Source organism: Musa acuminata, chromosome BXJ2-4, assembly GCF_036884655.1.
Source record: "Musa acuminata AAA Group cultivar baxijiao chromosome BXJ2-4, Cavendish_Baxijiao_AAA, whole genome shotgun sequence".
Taxonomy (NCBI): Eukaryota; Viridiplantae; Streptophyta; class Magnoliopsida; order Zingiberales; family Musaceae; genus Musa; species Musa acuminata.
Window position 1 is genome coordinate 39,899,336 of NC_088341.1, and position 24,372 is coordinate 39,923,707.

The following is a 24,372-nucleotide window of genomic DNA, read 5'->3' on the forward strand; positions in this document are numbered from 1 at the left end:
ATGTTATCTCTTTGAAGGCCAAACCATTTAGGATTTTTCAAAAGGGTGGAGGAATCTACTACAAGTGTATGTGATCTTAGTGATCTTAGACCAATTCCTTTTTAGGTGGTTTCATGGTGGAAGGGGATGTGGAACAAGATGAATATGATATGTGAGGCCAACAAGATCTTAGACCAATTCCTTTTTAGGTGGTTTCATGGTGGAAGGGGATGTGGAACAAGATGAATATGATATGTGAGGCCAACAAAATCCTTCTCCTGAAAAGCTGATAAAGATTTTGATTGGGTAATTAATAATTCCAACATCTTAAGAAGATTATACCAGTTCAGGTTTGACATGTAAATTAAACTCAAGTGTATGGTCTCAGCCCAGATGAAGAACGAGTACTATGTAAATATTCTTAATTAAACACCATAAAAGAGAGACAAATACATCATGTTCTACTCTGATTCAATGATACAAATTTTGACTGTATGATCAATAATCCCAAAAGCTTAAACTATTAGAAATAGGCTCAATATATTTATAAGTTTTGATACGAGAGAAAAAAAAAACCCCTCAAGAATTCAAGTATTTATGCTAGAAAATGATAGTGCAAATTAAGCCGAGCACAAAGCACAACTATAGGCTTTGAAGTTTGAAGAGCAAAAAGAAGGTAACTTTGATGTCTCTTTAGTTCGTTCGATTATCGTAATCTTTCTTTCTGTACATTTGCAATCTAAATTGAACAAAAAAGAGAAAAAAAAAAAACAATTTTGCTTGGTACTGATTTTTAGGAGGAGATTTGCATGAAGCGACCTCAAAGTTTTTTATTATCATCAAATGTAAAAATAGCTCATGGCATGCAAACACGAGAAGATATTTTTATGATTCAAAGCAAGTTGCTTGATGATGGTATGGGAAGTTTAATCTTTTCTCATTATGATTCTATTTTTCTATGTCGATGATATGCTTCTAGCCTGTGAGATACAAGTAGACTTGACAAGTTGATGAAAGAATTAAATGCCTTGTTTGACATGATAGATTTAGAATCGACAAAAGAATATTTTTTAGCGTGAAAATCAAATGTGATTGGGGCATGAAACATATCGAAAAGATATTTAAAAGATTCAAAATTGAAAAACGGTAAATCAATATTCTTGGTTTAGCTCAAAACGGAAGAAAATGAGATTTAAAAAGATTTTCTATTGTGAAGGAGTATAATATATATTTTTCAGAAAAGATAAACTTCTATGTGTGTGTGTGTGTGTGTATACCTTAGCTAAACATTGAGATCATTAGAGAATTCCTCTCTTCAAACTTGATCATTAGGAGTAGACTAATCAAACTTGATTATTACAGGTGTATAATCAAACTTGATTATTACAGGTTTTAAATGAAGTAGAATATAATATGAGATGTAATTTGAATAATATTAGGAGTAGACCTAATAATATAGTTAAGGTGAATATAAAAATTCTAGGTATCTTAAATTAGTTATGTAATAAGGTGAAGAAATTGATAGAGATATTACTCATATAGTAAAATTTTATGTATTAAAATGGATAGGTATTTCATGAGTTTTGCATGATCAATAAATACCATTCACATTAAAAAAACCATTCTATAGGAATGTTGTTAGACTTATCATTTTCTATGGATCTCATCATTAGATAATTAAGAAATAATATATATAAATTTTGTATCATTGAAATGAGAATATTGAGATGATTGTCTAGAGTTATTAGGAAAAATATAAAAAAAATTCAATTATTACTATTATTAATACGAGACATAAAACTATTACTATTATTAATACGAGAAAAAGGCAGAGGTATAAGAAGACTATAGTAAATCCTATAAATAAAAATTTAAATATTCTTAATTTAATATCCATGTGCTAGACTTCAAATAATTTGAACATTAGGAGGCTCCTTTTATATTTTTAGATGAAACAAGCAACCAAAATTATAAAAAGAATATGCATATTTATAAAGAAATGAACCTCCACCAAAAAACGAAAAAAAAGGACTTTAAGCAAGATGGATTTATATTATTGTGGAGTGTCAACATATACTTGTTGTTGATTGTTATCACCAGATTAAGAATGAATTCATAGAAGCAAAGCATTATGTCCACTACTAAAGAAGCAAGATGGATTTTCTTATACCCTTAGTCTCATTTATTAGTGAAATTAATATGGTGTCCCATGGTTTTTCCCTTTTAGAATTTTCACAAAAAATATTGATGCTTCTCCACTTGTTTAAGTGTTAAATTACACCCTATTGATTATTATTCTAGATTAAGTGGTGAAGAATAGAGACCTCCTCCTTAAAGGATATCGGTGCCTTCATTTCAACAAGTCTACCTCAATCAAAGAAATTGTGGTTGGAAGAGGTGGAAGAATCAAGCAATGAGAAGGCCAAGCACATGAAAACGATCCCACCAGCTTGCGAAATGGATTTAAATGGTGACTTTGGTGAGTCACGAAGTCCAAATTATCTTTCGCATCGTAAGTACATCTCCTTTGACAACTACTATGGATTCCCTTTATGGGTGGCCATCACCATTTGGATCGTGAGGTAGGTTAGCTTTGATGTGCACGAGACCACCACTTTGATTGCTAGGGTGGCTTTGGTGTGCAAGAAAAAGGGAAAGGTAAAGAAGGAGCATCATCGTGAGAGTGAAAGCTACAAAGAGATGGAGTTGCTTGAGAACCATGGCAGGCTCACAGCAAAAAGCCTATGGATGTTGGAGGCCGTGAAAGCTTCGAAGTGACGATACGTGCGGTTCCTAATGGCTCTTTGACGGCCTTGACTTGTTTCACTTGGGATTTTTCCTTTTGTTGATGCTTGGAAGCTCTGCAAGCCTTCCATCAATTTTCAATCTCTTGAACTGATACAACTCATCCAACTCCTCAGGTTTTGACAAGTCTCCGTAAAGATACATCGTTGTTAACCAGAGAGGTTAATACGTTGGGTTGGATTCATATCAGCAGAAAGCTTAGTAGTGTGCTGCAGTCCACTCTCTTGCTAAGAGAACTTTGTGTTATATCGAGGCTTCTATTGCCTCAAATCTCATCGAATCGACACAGTGGCGGTATGAATCGATACTCGGGTCTTCAAAGGGAGAGGGGTTTCACTAAATTCTATGTTTGTGGGAAACAATAGGATTGATTCCACTGTTTAATGTAATGGCTCAGTATCTATCGGATTTGGTGTTGTCTCACGCAGCATAAAAGAGGCCATGCAAACCGAAACTGAAGCCATTTCTGAAGGTTCTCACAGCACTATAAAGAAACAACTTCAACATGTACATACATATTTGCAATCAGACTCTATAAATCGGAAAATGGATGCCAATCCCAACATAATAATATAACAGTAAATACGGTGTATTATTCCAATTATGCTCATTCAAATAAGAAAGGACATATAATTAAGCAAAGGGAAAGGTCAAAGGATCCAACCCGAACCAAAAATAAGGCCCAATACGGAGCCTCTTGATGCCAAAATGCTTGGGGAGCGGACAAACCCACAGACGTCAGAGGTACGATGAGCCCCTCCTTCCCCTTCTCGTCGCCCTCCTCCATCAAGAGTCCCCCATCCTCCACGCCGCCTGCACGGCCGCTGCCCCCGCCGACTACTACGACCTCTGCGTGCAGTCGATGGAGCAGGACGCGATGAGCGACATCGCCGACGTCAGCAGCCTCGACCTCATCTCTGCCAACCTGACGCTGGTCGACGTCGACCGCACTCTATGTCTCGTGAGCACATGGGTGAAATAAATACCTAAGTATAGTGCTTATGGTATAGTGATTAAATGTAGACCATTTAGTCTTTGTCTTACATTGTCTTATGGTAATTAAATGTAGTCTTATGTAAATACATAATAAGTACAAAAATTCTCTTTGTAGATATTTATTTTTTGTAGATTAATTGCTGCTGAGATTATAGTAGTTTGCTTTTAGTATCTATGCAGAGAAGTTAATTATAAAGCAGTAAGGTTTAGCCGAAAATGGAGAGAATTTTTTATGTCCATGAGGAGCATTGGGAAGATATACATCAATTGAATATGGTCATCATGAAAATATGAATCTCTTATTTTATCAAACATTGCCACCAATTCATGTATTTAATAGTGATCATAAATAATCAACCATGTTCAAAGACATTAATTATTGCAGCTCATTTTGCAACGTTATGATTGACTCAACGCTAATTAGGTTATGAAATATTACTGGGTGGAGTCCGGTAGAAGGTGAATGCTAACATAGCATCTCTAGCTGACAAAGTAGTACTCCTCACAGTCGATGAACTCACTCAATTCATCCAACTCCAGCGGCAGGTGGTGGCGGTGTGCATCCACCGAAGACCCACCTCGGAAGAGCTCCTCGTGATCAGCAAAGCCATAGCCTTCGGCTTCAAACTCATTTACAGTCGCATTCCAGTTTAACGTGAAGTCAAATGGCTGCCCGACGTTGAGCTCCGATCCATCAGCCGTCAAGTGCAGCACTGGGAGCGCATCAGATGCAAGCGCCGGTGATGGGCTGGCGACGCCGGAAGAGCTCTCCAGTTTCTGGTTCATCTTGGCATTAAGATCCTGAATGGTGAGGGATCTCTTGCTCAAGTGGGTATTCCAGTGGTTCTTTATCTCGTTATCTGTTCGGCCTGGTAGTCTTCCAGCAATTAGCGCCCATCTGCGTACAACAGTGAAACAGCAGCTTTCTATCATGCATACATCCTCCATAGGTCATCAAAAGACTTGGAGGTCTCATTTGCTCATGCAGTAATGGCTGCTGCCATATTGTGTCATGCTGTTTCACGGAAGATGCGACACCCAATTAACTTCTTAGACGTCGCAATGATAATTTTTCTGTCTTCCATTTCATCTCTCCAGTTTACCTATTATGAGCCTCAACACTACATTCACTGTTTAATCCATATATTTTGTAGTTTTTAGTAAGATGGAGACAATTTTTCATTTACTAGGATTTCCAATCCATTTCCTACTATGCTTTGTCATTTCTAATTCTTTACGTAAGCACACACTCCCACACTGTTTATGTATCAAAGTTATCACTGTGTTTAGCAACCTGAGAAGGGACAAAGAATGTCGAGTGACTTAGCATGAATGATTTATAAATATGAATGCTGCTTCTTTTTCATTTTCCCCAAAGAAAAGTCAGAACACATAAAAGGAATAAACAACAATGTGTCTTTGGGGTATAATGCCATAGCAGTGGAGCAAGTAATCTAGTGATGAAGCATAGGAAAGACGTGTAATAGGAGTGGATGCAGTGATATTACCTGTTGCCGAGTAGGTTGTGCAATCTAATTATGAGGTCCTCTTCCTCTTCAGACATGTTGCCTCTCTTGATTCCTGGCCTTAGATAGTTCAGCCATCTTAGTCTACAACTCTTTCCGCACCTATCTAACCCTAATAACCAGATCAGAAAACATATCATAACACAAGTCATCCAATATCTAAACTCACTTTTTATTAGTGTCACCAAAATTGATTAAATGCTCATGTTTAGAATTCACATGTAATCATGAAAACAATAAGTTTAATTAATATTAGTCGACCAAAAAGATTGACCTCTAATAACGAAGAAAAGAAATAAGTCATGCATGCAGTGATAGTTGTCTTTTGCCTTCAAAAAAAATCTGTAAAATTCTTTTGTTCACAATGATTCGAGCTTCACATAGCTCTCTCGGTGAAGCTCTTAACAGCCACAGCATATCTGATTTCTGATCTTTTCTTCCCAGTGAAATCGAAACAAGAACACCCATGAGTAGCATTGTTTTTATCAGTAGCAGATCAAGAGAAAGTTTGCTGATCTTCTACGTTGAAGAAGTAACAGTAAAAGAGTGGAAAGGAGGAGAAGTGATGGGTGTCCGTGATATGGAGAATGAGGACAGGATTAGATTTTGTTGTAGCTAGAGAACTTTCTTTTCTGGAAGTCATGTGTTCCTGGGCACAAAAACTTAGAACCATTCAAAGCCACAGCAGCGGCAGCGGTAAATTGAATGCTCGAGAAAACCATCTTTTTCCTGAGGTAAAGTTGGTACGGGCTTATGCATGTCATGATGTGATCTTGGAGTGAGAAGAAAAGGTGACGGGAACAGACCAGCTTTGGCCGCTAGGGTTCTCCACTTCTTGTCACCATGGGCAGTCACGTACTCCACCAGCTTCCGGTCCTCCTCAGCACTCCATGCGCCTCTCTTCCACGCCATGACACTCTTCTTCTTCTTCCCCTCGTTCTCCCTCTTCTTCACCATCTCTATTCTTTCCTTTCTTCCCACGTCTCTTACGATGCGGCACATCCCACCATAAATAGACACCAATAACTCCATCGCCAGTGCCTGCTGTCGGGGTCCTCGATAGGAATGAATCGAGAGCTATAAGACGTACAATCTAGTATAGAAATCTACAACATCACTCCTCCATGCAAATCATTTGATGAGATTTAGTTATCCATCCTCTCAAAGAGCTGTATCTTCAACCGGCGTTCACATAAACCTGATCGACGCATGCATGCCGTTGCTTCCTAGATGAGTGAGATAGATTCTTTTGGGTTTCGAATCATGCGCCTCATATAAGTATTGATAATTAGCAAATCAAAGCCCTCCATCTCTGTACTTGACCATTTATTCTCCCCCCTGTTGGATCATTACTCGAACTGGCTCCCTCTCTGTCGTCAACTTGTAGCCCCCTGCCATTGCGGTACAGATGCCAGCCATCGAATCGTCCTTGCTTGCATTTTCTATCCCTTTCTTTCTCGTTTCCTCTCTATCCTTCTTTCGTCTCTTATCACAGAAGCCATTTGAATCCAAATTCCCGATCTCGAGTCTTAGCTTCCTCCTGTAAGTGAAGATTGGGAGCAGTCATGACGAAGAATCGAGTTACCGACAGCTACAAGATCATAATTAAGTGCGATCTTTGAAGTTATGCTTAGTTTTTTGCTGATCCAATTCAATATTACTAAACATATAGCTTACTCGCTATTTGATTCATTACTAGCCATCAATACTATCATTCTTTTCTACAGTAGGTATCCTTACTTCATTTCCATTATTTCTAGCATTTTAACGACCAAATAAAATAATTCTTGATGTTTATTTTCTCTAACCCATTTCTTCTGATTGATATTGAGTAGATTATAATATTCTTTATATATATATAGAATTAGTTAGCTATGTTCTTTAATGGGCTCTAAGCCAGAAAGTTATTCGATTAAGTCTTGAAAAGTTTTGAATCCAATTAAGTCTCTCGTCCATCTCTTTTTGACAGAAAGGAGTTCTAACACTACTTTGATTGCAAGTTTAATGGTTACTTCATCCTTATTATTTGTTTGTATATTATAATATGACATGAGATTATACAGTATATATACTTCTATACTATAATGCAAATCTTGATTGGCTTAAAAATTATTTTCCTCGATTTTAAATCCACTATAGAATTTTTTTAAAAATAATTAAAAAAATTACATCATAATGCAAAACACTCATACGTAAACTTGAACTTGAGATATTAATAGTGTAATAATACACTAATCACAAAAATGTCTAAAGCAAGATAAGATAGGTATTCTCTTAAGGCATAAATTGTCGCCCGAGTTCATGAAAGGATCTTTGAGGGAATTTGTGAACGGAATGATAGTTAATTTCAACAATATTTTGTATCAAGACAACATAAAATGTCAAGTTGAACCAAATTGAAATTTGGTTTTTGCAACTAAAAAAGAAATTTCGATGCTTCAAATTGATTAAATATCACAAGAAAGATGAAATTGATGGTAATTTAGTTATTTTAATTAAATAGCACAAGAATTAATTGACAACAATAATATGTCATAACCAAAATTTGATACTCTAATAAAAATTATTAAAAATATGTAACTCATATGGTAATTTAGTTATTTTTTATTCAAAAGTTTTTGGGTTCAATTACAATGCCATCCATTCAAGTTATTTTCTTATTATTATAGACTAATCTCTATCATAAAATTAATATATATAGTTTTTTATTAGTATTTCAATATCTATTTCAAGCATATTTAAAAAAATATCATTTTACTCATATCGACCACTATCGTCCTTGTCGATCATCCCCTTCGTCCTAAATAGCCGCTCGTAATCTTTGTCATCGTCGCTTATAGACCTATCCCCTCTCTTGATTGTCAGTTACAAGAGAAGAAGGAAAATGATACACCATCGATTACGAGTAAGAAAAAAGAGGAGGCAGTTGTGTGCCCTTGCTATTGGTTAGGGTAGGGCCTTTACCGTCGCCCGCAAGCCCTCCTCACATCGTCGATCATGAGTAAGGAAAGAGAAGGAGGTGACCCACATGCCCTCATCGTCGACCATATGGGAGGGAGGAGGAGGGGATCATATGCTTTCGCTATCATCACCTCGTGCAAGGGTCACGAGCAAAATACGTAATAGTTGGATCGATAGGGTTAGTAAATGTGGAGGTGACGATAGAAGCAAAATAATCTTTTCACGTAGTCACGTGTTGTTTCGAAAATTTTCAAGACAAAGACACTCTATGAAAAATTTTAAAAAGTAAAAAACTTTTTTTTCAAAAATTCACCATATTTTTTTAATTTTAAAATATTAAACATATGATTTGATCAATTAACTTTTCAATTCAACCAATAATTTGATGATTGAGACTCAATCGGGTTGATGTTCGAATCGTTTTTGATGATTATGGCCATAATACCAGCAATGACTGTCAATCGATCTCTCTAATAACTTAGACTTATAGTTAATTATGTTTTACGACGATGACTTCACAATCGAGATTAGAACTTCCGATGTGCATCATAACACACAGTGATGGAATAACTTCTTCCTCGAGTCTCATCTAACGCGACCCTTTTCTTCCATCTTTGAACCCATACCCTCTTACCACGAACTCTTCTAGACCCGCCACCTAATAACATAAGATGTGATCGTGGAGTACTGTAACTCGCTTTTCCTTATTTTAGGTCCACAATTCCGCGAGAGAAAGCATCGCTTCAGCGCGCCCAAAGGTACCACCTGCGACCCATCTTTTCTTCTTGTGAGAGATCGGCTCTTGATTCCTTCCCCTCTCCTAATTCTTTCCTTTTGTGTGGATTCTTTTGCGTGATCGGTTTCGGGGGGTTGTTCTCTCGTCGCATCTCAACGCTTGAAATCGGTGATTTGGTGCTTTGGTTTTTAGTTGCGTTCTTGATTTGGGCATATTATTTTTAGGGTTTTGGAGCAACAATCGTGCGAACCGTAATAGTTACTTGGTGATATCAATATTGTGTGATTCTTTTTTGGCGCACGATTCGATTGATCGGAGGTGGTGATTTCTTTTTCTAGGTTAGTTTAATTTACAGACTGCCTGATCTTTTCTGCACAAATGAAACATGATTCTGATTGTTGAGTCTAACCTTGTCGAACGAATGCAGTTCTTTTGTCTTCTTGGCTTGAGATTTTTGTTATGTGATCCTTTCCTTTTCGTTCAAATAGCGTGTAAGAAAAGTTATGTTCTCTTAGTCTATTCACATCCTACTGTCTGTAGCTTTGTGATGAAATAGTTTATATGACTTGAACAGTTTGATTATATGAACATACTAACTGTTACAATTCCATTTAAACTATATTTGCATGTTGGCTATAACTTGCTAGTTTACTTTATGCCTTTGAGCTTGTTAAGGCATTACCCTTGTTGTTGGTTCGTACACCATAATTATCCATAAAGGAACTGATAAAACAAACAAAAATTGAAAAAAATGTTTTGTTTATTGTTGGATAAAGGATATGCTTACTTATGCATTGATCTTATGTAGCCAGCTGCTATTAGGCTTGCATTGTACTTTCCAAGTTTAAGCTTTGTTGTTTTATCCAAAAAGGATAAGTTTCTGTGAAAAAAAATGTTTGAGATTCAGAATTTTGGAAATATTGTCATAGACTAAAGATCTTGACTGGAACCAAAGATTGGTCACAGATCTCAGAAAGAAAATTCTCACTCATGCAACATCTTATATTTCTTTTGCGTCATTGAAAAAGTGATTTCTTAATCTCATGTGTTTGGTTGGCATAACCGTAGGTTCAAGTGCCCGAAAACAAGCTTTATAAGTATCCTTATAGAACATTCTCGCAATAATTAGAAATCAGTCATCATATTTGAGTAGTCAAGATACCACATGAAAACATATGTTGTGTATGCAGCTGCATGTTAAAATATACGGAATAACATACATTAATTAAAAAAAAAATGTACAATCGACTTTAAGTAATTAATAGGTAGATATATGCTACAAACGAAGAAATGTAGATTAATATTTATACTCATTTAAAACATGTTTGATTGACAATAAGAGTTAGCTATTAGTTCTTAATTATTAATATTTATACTCATTTATTTAGATGACAATGAGAATTCGCTATAGGTGTTAGTGATCAATGTTAGATCATCATAACATGTACCATGCTACTAAAATGGTAACAATTATATAAATAAAATGGTAATAATGAGGAATCATGAATCATTTTCTTAACCCTGTTTACATGCTTTTGTAGGCTGCATGTGCAACTGTATGCCAATTACATGTTTAAAGTTAAGAAATGCACTGATAGCACCTCTACCGGATATGCAGCCACAAAAGTGCATGTGAAGTTTTGTGTGACCACATAATCAGTATAGTCACATATTGAGACTGCAAGTTCAGTAACACCATATTTAAGTCCATGTAGGCGTTACTTGAGGTGGTCAGATAACAACACCCGCAGGCACAGCTTCATATGCTTTGAAATAGTACTTTCTTGTATGAATTTGCCCTTGCCAGCAATTTAACTGTGTTTAGAGTCCACCTACATTGATTGGCTATAATTTGTTCTCCTCTGATGGGTCATCTTTGTTAATTTTAATCAATCCTACAGAGATTTTGCTTCCTATTAACTTTATATGTAAACATAAACAGGGAACATAGCAAGACACTTCGATTCAGGTATAATATTTACTATACATATAAGCAGACATATAGGATCTAGTTGTGAAGTAAGCAATAAGACAAAAGCATTTGCTAGTTTGGCCGTGCAATTTATAGTTTATGAGTTTGGTTGTGAAGCAGCTTGTAACCATCTCAAAATTTTTTCGTAATGGGGATCAGGAACATGTGCACATGGAAAGGTGTTTAACTTGAAGCAGGAGATGAAGCAGAGGGTTTTCATGTAATACCAATGTGGTTAGTTTGGATTTGTTTAGTCAGTCATTAGGCCACTTCCAAATTTACAATAAGTTTTATGAGGTGATGTATAGGTATTTTCTTATGACATGCTTTATTTCTAAAATTATATATGGGTTTGACTATAGTTATAGGAGGCATGTAATTTTGCTAAAATTTATTTATAGTTTATCGCTTGAGGCTTCCTTGACCTGTTGCTACAATCAATGTACAACTCACTACCAAGGATCGTCCAGGAATTGACTAGTGGTAATCACTTTTTCTTGTCAGTCACTCAAACAAATTTTATGATTTTCTTTCCAGGGAGATACAAAACAGCTACAACTTCATTATTAAGATGTGGCATAGATGAAGCATAGTTGTATATGCACATTCTTCGAAATTCTTTTACTGCCCACGAGTAGTGAAACTTACTGATGTTAGAACCTAGAGGTTCTCACCGACCGACGATCATTTATAGACCGATACAACCTTCAGATCTTGAAGTTCTTGAGCAGATTCATCTTGCTTTATTTCCTATAAGGTATCCCATTTAATTGTGGTATTTATATGTAAAAAAGTTTGATTCGTCAAAAGCACTCCAAAGAAATTTTATCATTGTAAGCCATGAATAATGGGACAGTTTTTGTCAATGTTTACAGGTATGAAAGAGATTTCTTCCTCAATGTTGTGCATGGCAATGGAATAGTATCGTGGGCTGCTGTCGATGGACAAAATGATGAACTTGTTGGATTTATCACTACACGTCTTATCTCAGCGAGAGAAAGCGAGGTGTCTGACACTCTATAATCTATTTTCATCCTTTTAACTCATGTTCCTTGCAATTGATCATTTACTGTTCTACTTTGCTCATGCAGATTGCAGATTTGCTTAGGCATAGATCTTCAAGGAAAGAACTAATGCTAGTCTATATCTTGACGCTAGGTGTTGTAGAGCATTATAGAAACTATGGGATAGGTTGTGACCTTGTCTAAGTTCCTTGATTGCTTTTTATATACTGAACATTTTCTGCTCATCTCATTATGGCATTTGCAGCTACTTCACTTGTTCGTGAGGTAATCAAATATGCTTCAAGCATCACAAACTGTAGAGCAGTGTATTTGCATGTCATTTCTTACAACCTGCCAGCCATAAAGTTCTACAGGAAGATGTTATTTAAGTTTATAAGACGGTTGCAAAACTTCTACTACATCAACGGCCAGCATTATGATTCATATTTGTTTGTTTACTTTGTGAATGGCAGCCATTCTCCCTGCTCCCCATTGTAAGTATTTTACTTTTAAAATGAACAACAGCACACTACTATTTTATTGTCTCAATTTTTTTTCATATTTATTATTTTTAACAAGTTACCTTGTTAGTGCAAATGCATGAACATATCTCTTTATTATCATATTTATTTATTTTTTAACAAGTTAACTTGTTAGTCCAAATGCATGAAAATGCCGAAGTAAAGCTATCACTGAAGTTTCTGGACGTGTGTTTCAGAAAGAGCTGAGAAATATAGCATTGTTACTTGTCTCTTTCAACAACTCGGATCTCTAGCAATAATAATGTAGCTTAAGAAACAAGGAATCTAATAGAAGGGTCTTAGATGTTTGTTCTGAAGTGATAAGGCTCATTCTCTGATAGAAGGTCCATTACAATTTTCTCATATTAAATTTGTATTTGTTATTTCACACTTCATGTATCTGTGGTATTAAATAATATTTTCAGCATTTCTTGCCATTCAGAATGATGTGTAAATGGAGTCACCAACAAATGATTAGAACACCACTTGACTTGGACCCCATCTATTTTTTATTTTTCTCTCTTCACACAATTTCCAATAGTATGAATTCTTTCTTTTCTGACACTTCACACAACTTTTCAAATAAGTTGGCTGGTAGAAAATTTTTAGGAACTGAGAATTGTTCGATTTAAGTCATTTTAAGTGATGGAAGTTGAACATATTTTAAATATAATAAAGGACTGTTTGATCCCCTAAATATTTGTCTACATACTTATACATTTACATTTATTGTGTATACTACTTTTTTATGGACTTGGAGACACGAGGTACTACTTGGGAAGCCTTTATGTTGGTCAATTCATGACTTACTAGGCCAACTTTTCCCATTTGTAATAAATTTCACTTGAGTTGTTGAAAGCTTCTAAAACTTTTGAGTTAATTATAATTTCCTATACATATGACTTTTCACTTCTCTTCTTAAATAATGAATATAGACATTTAAAACTTTAGAAAATGAACAAAGAACAAGCTCTGGTTGTGTTTTGTTATTTAAACTTCCTTTTACTAACTTCTATAGCACTTTGAACTTGTAGTTATTGGCACTAATTTTTATAAGGTCATAACATAAAATTTCATAAATTTAGGAACTGGGTATGGACACAGTGATGGTAGTGGACATGGGAGTCGGCATATACTCCCACTGGTCCACATACCATTGTGTGGAGGACACCTTGGACCAACATAATCATCCAAGCCTTGCAAAGTTCTTTGGAGGATGTTTTGGCTCTTGTATTTGCATTAAGTGCTATCACACTAATTGTATGAACTCCCCAACAGCCCAAGGACTTATCGGAGTTATGAGAGACGTTTTTCAACATCACTAGCAACTTTAAGTTGTTGCAAGCAGACATACCAACCAACGTTTAACATTTTGACTAGACTAATGTGTACCGGGTGGGACATACTTGTCCAGGCTTGAAATGGAATGCAGACTACTGAATTTCAAATGTGTCACATCCACTTGCGATATAAGGCTTACTACCTCATAAACCTTGTGAACTGACATTACTTCTTGTGATGTAAAACAAGGTACATTCCATAGATCATTGATAATGAAATCGGGTTTGGGTTTAATTAATATTTTAGGATTGCGACATCTTGCACAATTAGAATATTGCAAGAATCATCATATTGACAATAAAGTTGAAGGAGGAAATAAATAAAAGAGAATATTGTAAGAATTATCATCTTGCAAGAAAGGAAGAGCATCATGCACAAAGAAGAAAGATTATTTTACAGAATTATCATCTTACAAGAAAGGAAGAGCATTATGCACAAAGAATGAAGGTTATTTTATAATAATATTCTAGAAGCTTATCTTCTCAAAAGATGATAAGATACAATGTATTGAATCATCTTGATGCAATTTTTATTTTGTCTTTTTAATTACTTCCTTCTCTTCTTGTATTTGTGGCTTATATAAAAGAGGTCAAGAATTGTAATGAGATTATCAGTCTTGGAATGAATAATAGTTTTGTAACCCACAAAATATGAGTGGTGCGAAGCTATAGCTTTCCCCCCGATATGAGTCGGCAAACTTGAAGCGAGTCCAAGATAATCCCCTACCTTCCTCTCCTCTCCTCAGCCAACTTGCAACAAAGACCTGTTGACCAATCTCTCGGCATCATAAGCCGTTAGAAGGATGTTTAAAACGCTACTCCTTGACCATCTTGGTATGTATTGAATTCCAGCACTTGTTCTTTCTTATTTAAATTAATATTTCTACAAAATTAGGTTTTTCTCCTTTCTCTCTTCCTTTCAGCCCTTTTTTTATTTATTACCCACCTTATAAATGCTCTCACCATACTAAGCATCCTTTTAGGGTTGTCCTACATCAGCTTGGCTTTGGTCCCTTGCCCGGCCTAAACCAAGTGGTAAGTTTGGTTCCTTTTTTTCAACAAGTTCTTTTAATTAAATTAACCATAAGGCCCTAACCTACCTCATGTTGTGTACCCTGTGCATGACTCCCTCATGCCACTTGCTATGAGAAAAAACAAAGATAGCTATGAGAACTATCAATTCCTTGGAAAAGGTACTGATTCCGGATGTTAGACTAACCACCCAGTTCTGTACCAGTCTACTTACCATCTTATTTTGTGCTTAAATAGTGTTGCCTAAACCGTGCACACCCAAGCCATCCCAGCTCACAAGGGTCAACCTAACTTTCAACCTCATTCAGTTCAGTAAGGACCTGTACAAAAAGAAAGAATGAATGATGAACACACAGGTAAATGCTTTCATTATCAACACAAAAAGGTAAGAACCTGGGATCTGTGATCATATACAAAGCTCTTGCTAATGGGCAGAATGGTCACATAGTGGGCTCTGAAGGCTGGTGCAGGCCTAGTGACCACCTAGCACTTTTGGTGTACAGAAAGTGAACTTGCTAAAGATATTGTATCACCCCTAAGATATGTAACTAAAGTCCTATCTTAAGGTATGCTGCCTAGGGGTTTCAAAGGGGCTGTGATGGCTGACATTTTGCATCATGCCATTGAGAGTAAATTCCACTGCACATGCACTGTTTTGGCTCCATGTGAAGACCGCTCAATATGCTCTGCAAGCTTAGGCTTTCAGGCTGAACTAAAGCAAATATGATGCAAAAATGAAGCAAATGAGGATATGGAGGCTACTTGAAGTCCCTTGCAAGCTGCCTAATGCGAGAAGAAACTAAAAATAGTGACAACATACTGGCCTCTCAAAATATCTCTTATATGATGGTAAAATAGATATGCAAATTATATTCTTTAAAGACCATTGAGATGCTAGAAAAGGGAAACAAATTAAATATTTTGCATCTTGCGTTTGATTGTATTTCTGAACTATAGCTAGCTTTCTTAGAGGTTGAAATTGGTTTGACATAATCAATTGCAGAGTTTTTATCTTTCACATGTTGCAATCAGGTAAATTGAAGGAAGAAAGGTGCTTCTTAGGAAATGTCCTGGTAGAGTTCTAATATAATAAACTTCCAGAAGAAAGCTTCTTTTTTAGTAGATGTCTTATCATAATGCTTGAAATTTTTTTCTGTTTTCCAAGAAAATGTTGGATATTTAGAGACTGACTAGAATGTGAAATACCAGATATTTTACTTTGGTGCATGTATTTTAAGATCTCTATTTTTTCATATTCCATCGATGATATACCCATTGTCTTCATAACATAGGAACATTGTCGCAGCAGTGGCAAATTACCTTAGGGGCCTTCTCAAAATGCTGGCTTCCAAGCTATGGAGGAACGAGGAAACACATATTCCTGTATGGTCCAAATGTAGCGAAACAAAGACCCTTTTAGTGACTCCAAACAAGAGGATCCTTGGTGTAGAGAATTCTGCATGTCGAGTCTGTACTTCACAACTTACGTAACTGCACATCTGAGTAAGATTCATGTTTCATAGTCATTCACACCGTTGTAATATCTTTTCTTTAAAAATTTCAGCAAACTATATTAATTTTTTTGTCACCAAATTTATTTGTTTACATTTAAGAATAGCCTTCCTCATTGAAGCTTTCCTAGTGGATTAGATGTGAGATTGTGTTGAAATGTTTTTGGAAGCAAGTTGTGTGCTATGCTATTATTAATAATTGTGGTCTATAATAATTGTGTCGGCTGAGTTCTAGATATTAATATGTTCGCCACATAATTGTGGTCTTTTATCAATGTTATTGATAATATCATCAATAATTGTGGCTAGTGATGCTATAGCTATAGCTAGCTAATCACACGGTTTTGCAAAAATTTTCAGTATGTATCAAATATCTGTCCATTTAGTTGGCTTTGGTCTGGTCGCATGGGCTCTTCTTTAAGACGGTTTGAATCCAGATGTTGCAACTAACATACTTGATATAATTATGAAACATTGTAGTAGCTCACGACATTCTTTTATTGTGGATTCACCTGACCTATGTGATGGAAGATTATGGTTGTTGATTTTGATTTGTCCAATAAACCTTTCATAATTAAGTTCCATGTAGGATGGGAATCATTTATATTACTTGCATCAGGTGTTGTGAGTGGCCTTTTAAGTTAATACCAAGCGACTAAAGACGTTCCATGCTTCAAATATGTTCTGAATATAGTTCGGATTTTAGAAGAAAAAAATTCTTTTTTTCTTAACAAAAATGACATACTATGCCATAAGTACCTGCAGAATAACAAAACTCCAGTAATGGAAGGAGAAACACGTGCAACTCTGTGAGTATAAACAAAGAATTCGGTGTCAAAAATAAACAAACAAAACACTTTGGAGCATTCAAAGCGCACAAATACAACCAAAGATACACACTCGTGTTGATGGAAAATAAATACACTCGACCCCAAGTTGACTTCAGTTACGAAGTCGACAATGACTAATTTTACAAGTATATATTCTGCAAGAAATCGATGAACATGTGCTTACAACTTATTGAGATGTTCGTACTAGATGGATCTTCATGATTTGAGTAGCTGGCCGTTGATGATGCATACATATGAACTCAATACAGCACCACTAAAGGATTCTATCTTGCAGATCATTGATAAGACTGGAAGCTAAAGTCGTCAATTTCTTTCCAGTTTCTCCAGCTATGTCCTTGAGGGAGGGCATATCCTGTGATGCCTAGAAATGCAAAGTTGCACTTTTGGTAAAAACAAGCTTTCTAAATAAGCAGAAGAGTTCCTACAACAATATCTAACACCAAACTGAGACCCAAAAGATTAAGGCGTTTCGGGATTTTGTGCTTATATAAAGTGTTAAAGTTGGAACCTAGGTCAACAGCAATCCGACAAAAGGCACCTGGAAAGAGATGCGGTTGATGAGATCTGCAGCAGTCAGGTCCAGCCCAGAATCTCCTACATCATGACCAAACAGATCGGCACTTGAAATGGCTTTTGACCCCTACATAAACGATGACAAGATTATGAGCATCTTAAAACACGTTAGGATTGCCTGCCAGGGTTTTAAGCATAGCCACATTTGATAGGGTTAAAAAGGATCATCTAAATCCAGGATGGCCTTTGTCCTCTGAGACTACTATTGTCAACATAATATTTCCAGATCATCAGACAATCCTAATTAACTCCATAAATTTGGAGTTTTTTCCTCTCGGGGATTGGGCCACACACTCATGACGTCAAATGGGCATGCATCATGTCTGCAGACTTACGGGATGGATATACAAGTTTTCTGCTAGCAATTGCTCATGAACCTACTCAATATTGACGATATTACAGTCAACTGCACATACCGTAAACTTCTGAAGGGACATATGAGCCTCATTATCAGTTGCTTTGTCTGGGTTACCAAAGAATTGAGTTGAAGAAATTGACTTCGCATTTGAGAATTTCTGCCTTGCTTCATTACTTTCCTGAACCTGAGGACCATAGCAAAAATAGGATGTATATTTCACAATAAACCCAGTGCATCTTTAAGAAGACCAACAACTGATCGAAGTGGTTACAAGTGTGCAACTGTCATATAGCAACTTAATGCTACATGTCCATGATACAACTGGATATTGCTTTAGTCGATTATAATTGGTGACAATGTTCCGGATCATATTCCACAAAATATTACTGCACAAACAAATTTAGTTAAAATGCTTAAAGTTACAAAGATCTTTTATCTATCCTTCACTACCAACTTCTACATATGTTACGGAAAGCTCCACTGATCCTTTTTAAAAATAGTAAAATTGGCATGCTTACCATTTTTTCCTCATGAAAAGCAAATAATCCAATTTGATGCAGTTTCTTAGACAAAATGGAGGGAGGGGGCAAAGAAAAAGCATAGCTAAACAGATCAAAACATTCTTCGCTTATCACAATTTTTAATCTGTAAACCAATACAGATATATTAAAATCCATATCCATATGGTTTACTTATGCTTTTGCACTAGTAACATAGTCTTAAAGCGCATTTCACGATTAAAAGCACTGCAAGTTCATCTTCAAGAATATTTAAATCACGGTTTAAGATACTGGCTCGACCAAGCTCCAGGTATTTTATTTAGACCATGCAATTTGGTACACTCAGTATACCACTTATTTTTATTATTTTATTTATTTGAGCTTAGGCTTAGGGCAACAACACAACTAGTGAGGCTATTACGGAGGCACATCATTGCTGGTTAAGAACATCCTAATAATCATAGTACTTAATAAACTAAAAGAACATCAATAACTCAGTAGTCAAAATATTGAAAAAATTATCTCGACTCATTCATCAAGTATCAGATATCCGGATTATATTTGTAGCACTGACAAAGGTTGATATTTTCATACCTTGTTAAATGAATAGTAAGATGAATTAAATGACCTTTGGACAAAGTAAATAACTATTTCTCTTCCAGATCTCCAGAGAGTCTAGAAACTATGAATAGTAAGAAGGGATCAATAAAAATCACTTAGTCACTGAATACATCTTAACTATCAAGCCCAAGAAAATGAATAACCGAACCATAAAATGCAGCTTTCAATTGAAACTTCAAGTTATTCTCAATTGCTCAATTTAGTTCCAGTATGACCTCTTAAAAAATGAGTTAAGAAACTAAAAAACATATGTTATGTGATTTAAGATACACCAAATCAAAACTTAATCTATGCAACGCAAACAAATCCAAGATCCACAGCATATAAGTACAACTGGAGAAGATCCTCTCTAATGTTTTGACTCCTTTCCCCAAATTGCCAACAGTACCACCATCCCTAGGACCTCCCATGCCAACTCCTATGTTGGTGAACCTCAAATAAATCAGAGCCTCTCCTATCAGCTAATCCCTCTCCGCCAGCCAATGTGGAAAACATCTCAAAGGATTTACAAGCCACCAAGGGTAGAATAAAAGGTGCACAGGGGCATATGGACACATGGTATGCTCAACGGTATTGGTACATATCGGTTTGCTCAATAACCACTACTGATATTGGACCAACTGTTGAAACCTTGGACTGAACGACCATGATGAAAATTAATCTGAACAATTCTACTTTTAAAAATTTGTCCGACCTAATGAGTTTATAACAAGAAAAAGACACCTGGCAACCGAATATACTAACAAAAAATTATTTAGAGTATTTTACCTGTACTTTTGATGAACTGGAGCTTGACTTTTTCTGAAAGCCATTGTCTACTCCATATTCTGCAAAGAAGCTTGAAGATTTTGGTGGTGCAATATGACTAATCAACTGAGCGCCTCCAGAACTACTCTCCATTGGATTGGTCTCCACATACTCAAACCGAGAAGGATAAGATGGACCACCTGGTGTCTTAGAGTTAGCCAAAGATGTCACAGAAGGTGCTGGTTCTTCAGGCTTCTGGTCATAGAGACTTTCATTTGGCTGAAACCAAAAGCATCCTAAGGTTAACATGTTGACCTTTGCCAAGTAAGGACTACAATCAGAATAATAATTTATCACAAGATTGAATAAAAAGCTTCATTAGAGCATACATAGGAAGACAAACAGACATGCAAACCACCTTCGCCAAGGGGCGTGCGTCAGGAGAGTGACCTGAGAAATTACATAGAAACTCCTACATCTTTTCAATATATAATATGAAAGGGTAAGAGAGTGGCTTATCATTTAAGACATCAATATCTCCCTGATATAATGTAGCATCAAGTATTCAGACTCTGTGACATTCAAGAACTATTTCAGTTCCTACTTTGCAGAAAACAGCAATGAAACAAAAATGCAGAATTTCAAGTTACAAATTTGGGTAGAAGATGTCACGATTATCAAACTGGAGATATTTTAGGTTCAATTTGTTAAATCACTGCATGGCGATAGCCCACTCTAGCATCTTCTGTCTTATTGACTCATAATTGTTACCTGCATGAAATAGGGTTCACGCATATAATAGCATAAGCATCCTTTTTATTGGTAAGTTGTGAATGTCAGAAGTTGAAACAGAAAATTTGAATAAAAAGCAAAGGACACCAAAATCCAACTATATATGTTTCGATAAGGGTTATTCCTATATTTATGGGTCCATCAAAACATGATAGTAAAAGATTACCTTTGTTGTTAGCTTCCGTATCCCAAGTCCACCAGTCTTGCCTGTGGTCTTCCTTGCACCAATTGGTTTTCTAGCAGAAGACAGGAGTGTAGAATGAGTGTGAGCTTTAGGTGAATGTGTAGTTTCAGGTTCATGCTTCCCATTAGAGATTTCCTTGGGTGCATCTGCAAACTTAAGTTCAGGAATTCCACTAACTGCATCTGATGAATGTGATGCAGCAACAGGCAATGAAGGTAATAAACTATCTTCTGCAGAGCTTTTAGCAACCTCTTTAGAAAGTATCTGCCTATACAATTCAGCCGCTCTAGATGTGTATTTTGTCTCAATTTTACCACCATCTGTCCATCCATGCTGTTTGAAAAAAACTTGAGCACGATTATTGCCTCCAAATACCATCATCTTGAGTTGCTCAGGAGACCATGAGTCTAAATTGGTAGACCTAGAATTCACAGAAACAAAATCCAATTAACTACTGAAAAAGTAAATCATGCCATAAGAAAAAAAATTAAATAACATAGGAAAAGTGCTAAGCATAGTTCACAACATTGCGTGATACCAATATGATATGCCATGATGGTATAGAAATGGTATAAGATCAATTCAATTTTGGAAATTTAACTGCTCAACCTTTTAGCAAGAATAATTGAAATTTTCTAGAGTAGATCAAGTTCAATTGGGGTTGGCCAAATTTAACCAATTTCAGGCAGCTCGAAAGCAGCAAAAGAAGAAAAAGAAAGTCAAAGGAAAGAAGGGGAATAAGGGAAGGTAGATCAAGGGGGAAAAACATAACAAACCTATGACAACAATTGTGAAATAGAGAAGATACTGCTACTATTGCATTTGTTAGTCGATGCAATCATCATATTCATCACTTTCAATCGTTGTTGCAATATTAACATTATCATCCACTACCGCAATACACCGAAGGAAAAAGGATTTAAGATACCAGTTGGGAACCGGAAGGTGTGTTGCAGCTCAAAGATGTTCAAGTTGTAGCATTCATTAAGGCTTTGACGAGGGTGTCGAGAAAATATGTTGAGAGGATGTCATGAGCTGCTGTTGCAGACCCACAATGCACACAGGAACTGTTGTGAAGCAACAGTCACAGTGCACAGAGATGACAAACATGGTCATGCAGCAGCACATTCTTTTGTGTAGTGTCGTTTTCATGGACAATCTATACGGTAACAAGACATGCAATAGACCAGGAGCCTCATTTTGACATGTATCTTCAGTCCTTGCAGTCGTTTAAGTCATATATATGTATATATGTATATATATGTACATATATTATGTATATATATATGTACATATATATGTATATATATACATATACATGCATATACATATATATACATACATATACATATATATATGTGTGTGTAGCTTACATTTATGCAACTAGGCTAGCTCTGCTTGTATCTCGGCTATATCCAAACAGATCTCAGCAAGATTCATGTAAATCACAACCGAAGCTGAGACGATCCACCTCAGAATGCACATCTAAGCTACATTTTCATAGGTTCAATCTCACTTCAATGAGAAATTAGGAGAGAAAATGTATCTAAAATGGAACCATGACATTAGGATAATAAAATGAAAGAAAAAAAGGCTTCAATAAAAACAAAACCAAACTAATTTTTTAGGTTGAGTTTCATATTTACCTTGGTTTGAAGGAAAACAAGATTATTCTGGTTTGAAGCTCGATTTGCTAAAAATTAAAGAAACAAAGAGGTTTGAGATCTTATTGCCAATTATTAAGATTTCAAGGAACTGTTGATCATCACGGTGAAATCCTATATAAAGCTTTCAGTCTCTCTAATTATACAAAATAAGAAGAGCATCAAAGTACGGCAGCATGGCCTCGTTTGAAGTTAAGAATTGATAATTCTGAAGGATAGATGTGTTCAATCGGCAAAATCCAAAAACAACAAACCTCAAGCCGTCAATACCCCATCAAATCACTGAAAGAGACACACATCGTACCTAACAAAGCTAATGTGCACGCCGAGGCTGCGGTGAACAGCGGAGCAATCAATGCAGAGGAAGATCCCATACGTCACCGACGACCAGGTGGGGTTCTTCGCGTTGCAATCGAAGCACATCTGCGAAGAAAGAAAGAAAGAAAGATCCATAGTCAGAATCGCTAGATCTGGATTCCCATTCCCAGATCCCGAAACCGCAACCGATCTCCGTAACCTAGAACAAAATGATAAGCAGCAAGGCATTCCAAACAGCACAAGAACAACAACAAGGAGGCAGAGAGCCGAGGTTGGACGGATGACCTTGTTCTCGGACTTGGATTTGAGCTTCTTGAAGACGGCGTTCTTGTCGGTGTGGTTCTCGGAGGCCATGGCGGTAGAATTTCTGGTGTGTTGCGGGTCGGAATCGGAGAGGAGGAGAGGAAAGAGCAATCGAGGGATGGATGAATGGATGGATCGATCAATGAAGCATCGTCTTCTTTCCCCTCTCTCTCTCTCTCTCTCTCTCTCTCCCCTTCTTGATTTCCCGCTCGCTGGAAAATTTACGGTCTACGGATCAAAACGATGGAAGAGAGAGGAGTTCAAAATGAGTCAAAACAAAAGCAAAGGCCTTCCAGCGTTCATGTGGCAGGGAAGGGGAAATAGGGGTGATCGGGGTTTCGGAACCGTCTGATTCCATTTTCTAATAGTCAATTTTCATTTTCTGAAACCACGAATCGAACCAAAATCATCGGTTCCGGTTTGAACGGTTAATTTTTTTCTTTTTTATTAAAAATAATTTTAAAATATAAAAAATTATATATCTATAATTTTATTTTTAAATTTTAAAAATAAATATATAACTATAATGAGTATAGTAACATAAAATTTTTGATATAAAAACATAAAAATTATAATCAAATAAATAACATTATCACGATTCAAACCCAAGTTTCCTCGATTTAAAACCAACACTTCAACAATTATATACTACACACTTATTTTTTTGTTATATTTTTTACTTTTTATTCTACTTAACCAGTTTAAAATCGAAACTATTGGTTGTTGATGCGGGAGATTTGATTTACTAGTTAATTTTTATATAAATTTTAATCCTCTTGTTATTTCTGCAATGGTGAAATAAAGTAGTTTTAATTTTTTAAATAAAATATGTAAAAATATTCATAAATATTTTTTCATCGTTGTCAACATTTAACAGATATTAATAGAGAATATAGTTTCAATTAATAATAAGCCTTTAGAATGTTATATATGTGCGTTGCGATATACATACGAAATTTATAATTAATACTATATATATATATATATATATATATATATATATCAATGTCGGTGTCACTTTGTTGTTGCATTTGGAGGATGCACCAACAACAGCAAGATGGCACTTTTGCTACCAACC

The 24,372-nt window shown here is 35.9% G+C and overlaps 3 protein-coding genes across 7 annotated transcripts; 1 reads left to right on the plus strand and 2 right to left on the minus strand.

Annotated features, from left to right (window-relative positions):
• Positions 1–4,260: 4,260 nt before the first annotated feature.
• On the minus strand, positions 4,261–6,257 carry LOC135608796 (transcription factor MYB4-like). The gene is made up of 3 exons (XM_065101839.1): positions 6,113–6,257; positions 5,289–5,418; positions 4,261–4,678 (listed from the first exon to the last, which is right to left on the minus strand). The coding sequence occupies exons 1-3, from the start codon at positions 6,216–6,218 to the stop codon at positions 4,261–4,263; spliced, it is 654 nt and encodes a 217-aa protein (XP_064957911.1). The 5' UTR covers positions 6,219–6,257.
• A 2,611-nt stretch (positions 6,258–8,868) lies between these two features.
• LOC103983057 (histone acetyltransferase MCC1) lies at positions 8,869–16,528 on the plus strand. 4 transcript variants are annotated; one of them, XM_009400201.3, is made up of 7 exons: positions 8,887–9,025; positions 9,228–9,341; positions 11,513–11,732; positions 11,851–11,980; positions 12,067–12,166; positions 12,245–12,473; positions 16,165–16,528. In XM_009400201.3, the coding sequence occupies exons 3-7, from the start codon at positions 11,626–11,628 to the stop codon at positions 16,361–16,363; spliced, it is 765 nt and encodes a 254-aa protein (XP_009398476.2). In that variant the 5' UTR covers positions 8,887–9,025; positions 9,228–9,341; positions 11,513–11,625; the 3' UTR covers positions 16,364–16,528. The 4 variants fall into 4 exon arrangements, with proteins under 4 accessions (XP_009398474.2, XP_009398476.2, XP_009398477.2 ...); XM_009400199.3 differs by lacking the exon at positions 9,228–9,341 and having other exon boundaries at positions 8,869–9,025; XM_009400202.3 differs by lacking the exons at positions 8,887–9,025; positions 9,228–9,341 and adding an exon at positions 9,030–9,054.
• A 689-nt stretch (positions 16,529–17,217) lies between these two features.
• Positions 17,218–23,518, minus strand: LOC103983056 (probable ADP-ribosylation factor GTPase-activating protein AGD9). Of its 2 annotated transcripts, none has more exons than XM_009400198.3 (7): positions 23,277–23,518; positions 22,978–23,096; positions 20,992–21,430; positions 20,055–20,312; positions 18,224–18,349; positions 17,773–17,874; positions 17,218–17,595 (listed from the first exon to the last, which is right to left on the minus strand). In XM_009400198.3, exons 1-7 carry the CDS (start codon positions 23,343–23,345, stop codon positions 17,488–17,490), a joined length of 1,221 nt encoding a protein of 406 aa, XP_009398473.2. In that variant the 5' UTR covers positions 23,346–23,518; the 3' UTR covers positions 17,218–17,487. The 2 variants fall into 2 exon arrangements, with proteins under 2 accessions (XP_009398473.2, XP_018679755.2); XM_018824210.2 differs by having other exon boundaries at positions 17,461–17,595; positions 17,743–17,874; positions 23,277–23,494.
• Between the last annotated feature and the right edge of the window lie 854 nt (positions 23,519–24,372).

Bases quoted from the DNA above. Each gene is read 5' to 3' on its own strand.
- LOC103983057 (XM_009400199.3), top strand. From the start codon at position 11,626: ATGTTAGAACCTAGAGGTTCTCACCGACCGACGATCATTTATAGACCG. The intron at 12,167-12,244 runs GTTGTGACCTTG...TGGCATTTGCAG, and splicing joins TTATAGAAACTATGGGATAG to CTACTTCACTTGTTCGTGAG. The intron at 12,474-16,164 runs GTAAGTATTTTA...TTCATAACATAG, and splicing joins CATTCTCCCTGCTCCCCATT to GAACATTGTCGCAGCAGTGG.
- LOC103983056 (XM_009400198.3), bottom strand. From the start codon at position 23,345: ATGGCCTCCGAGAACCACACCGACAAGAACGCCGTCTTCAAGAAGCTC. The intron at 23,097-23,276 runs GTCATCCGTCCA...CTTTCTTCGCAG, and splicing joins AATCCAAGTCCGAGAACAAG to ATGTGCTTCGATTGCAACGC. The intron at 21,431-22,977 runs GTACGATGTGTG...TGTGAATTCTAG, and splicing joins GTGCACATTAGCTTTGTTAG to GTCTACCAATTTAGACTCAT.
- LOC135608796 (XM_065101839.1), bottom strand. From the start codon at position 6,218: ATGGCGTGGAAGAGAGGCGCATGGAGTGCTGAGGAGGACCGGAAGCTG. The intron at 5,419-6,112 runs GTCTGTTCCCGT...TCTGGTTATTAG, and splicing joins AACCCTAGCGGCCAAAGCTG to GGTTAGATAGGTGCGGAAAG. The intron at 4,679-5,288 runs GTAATATCACTG...TGTTGTACGCAG, and splicing joins CACAACCTACTCGGCAACAG to ATGGGCGCTAATTGCTGGAA.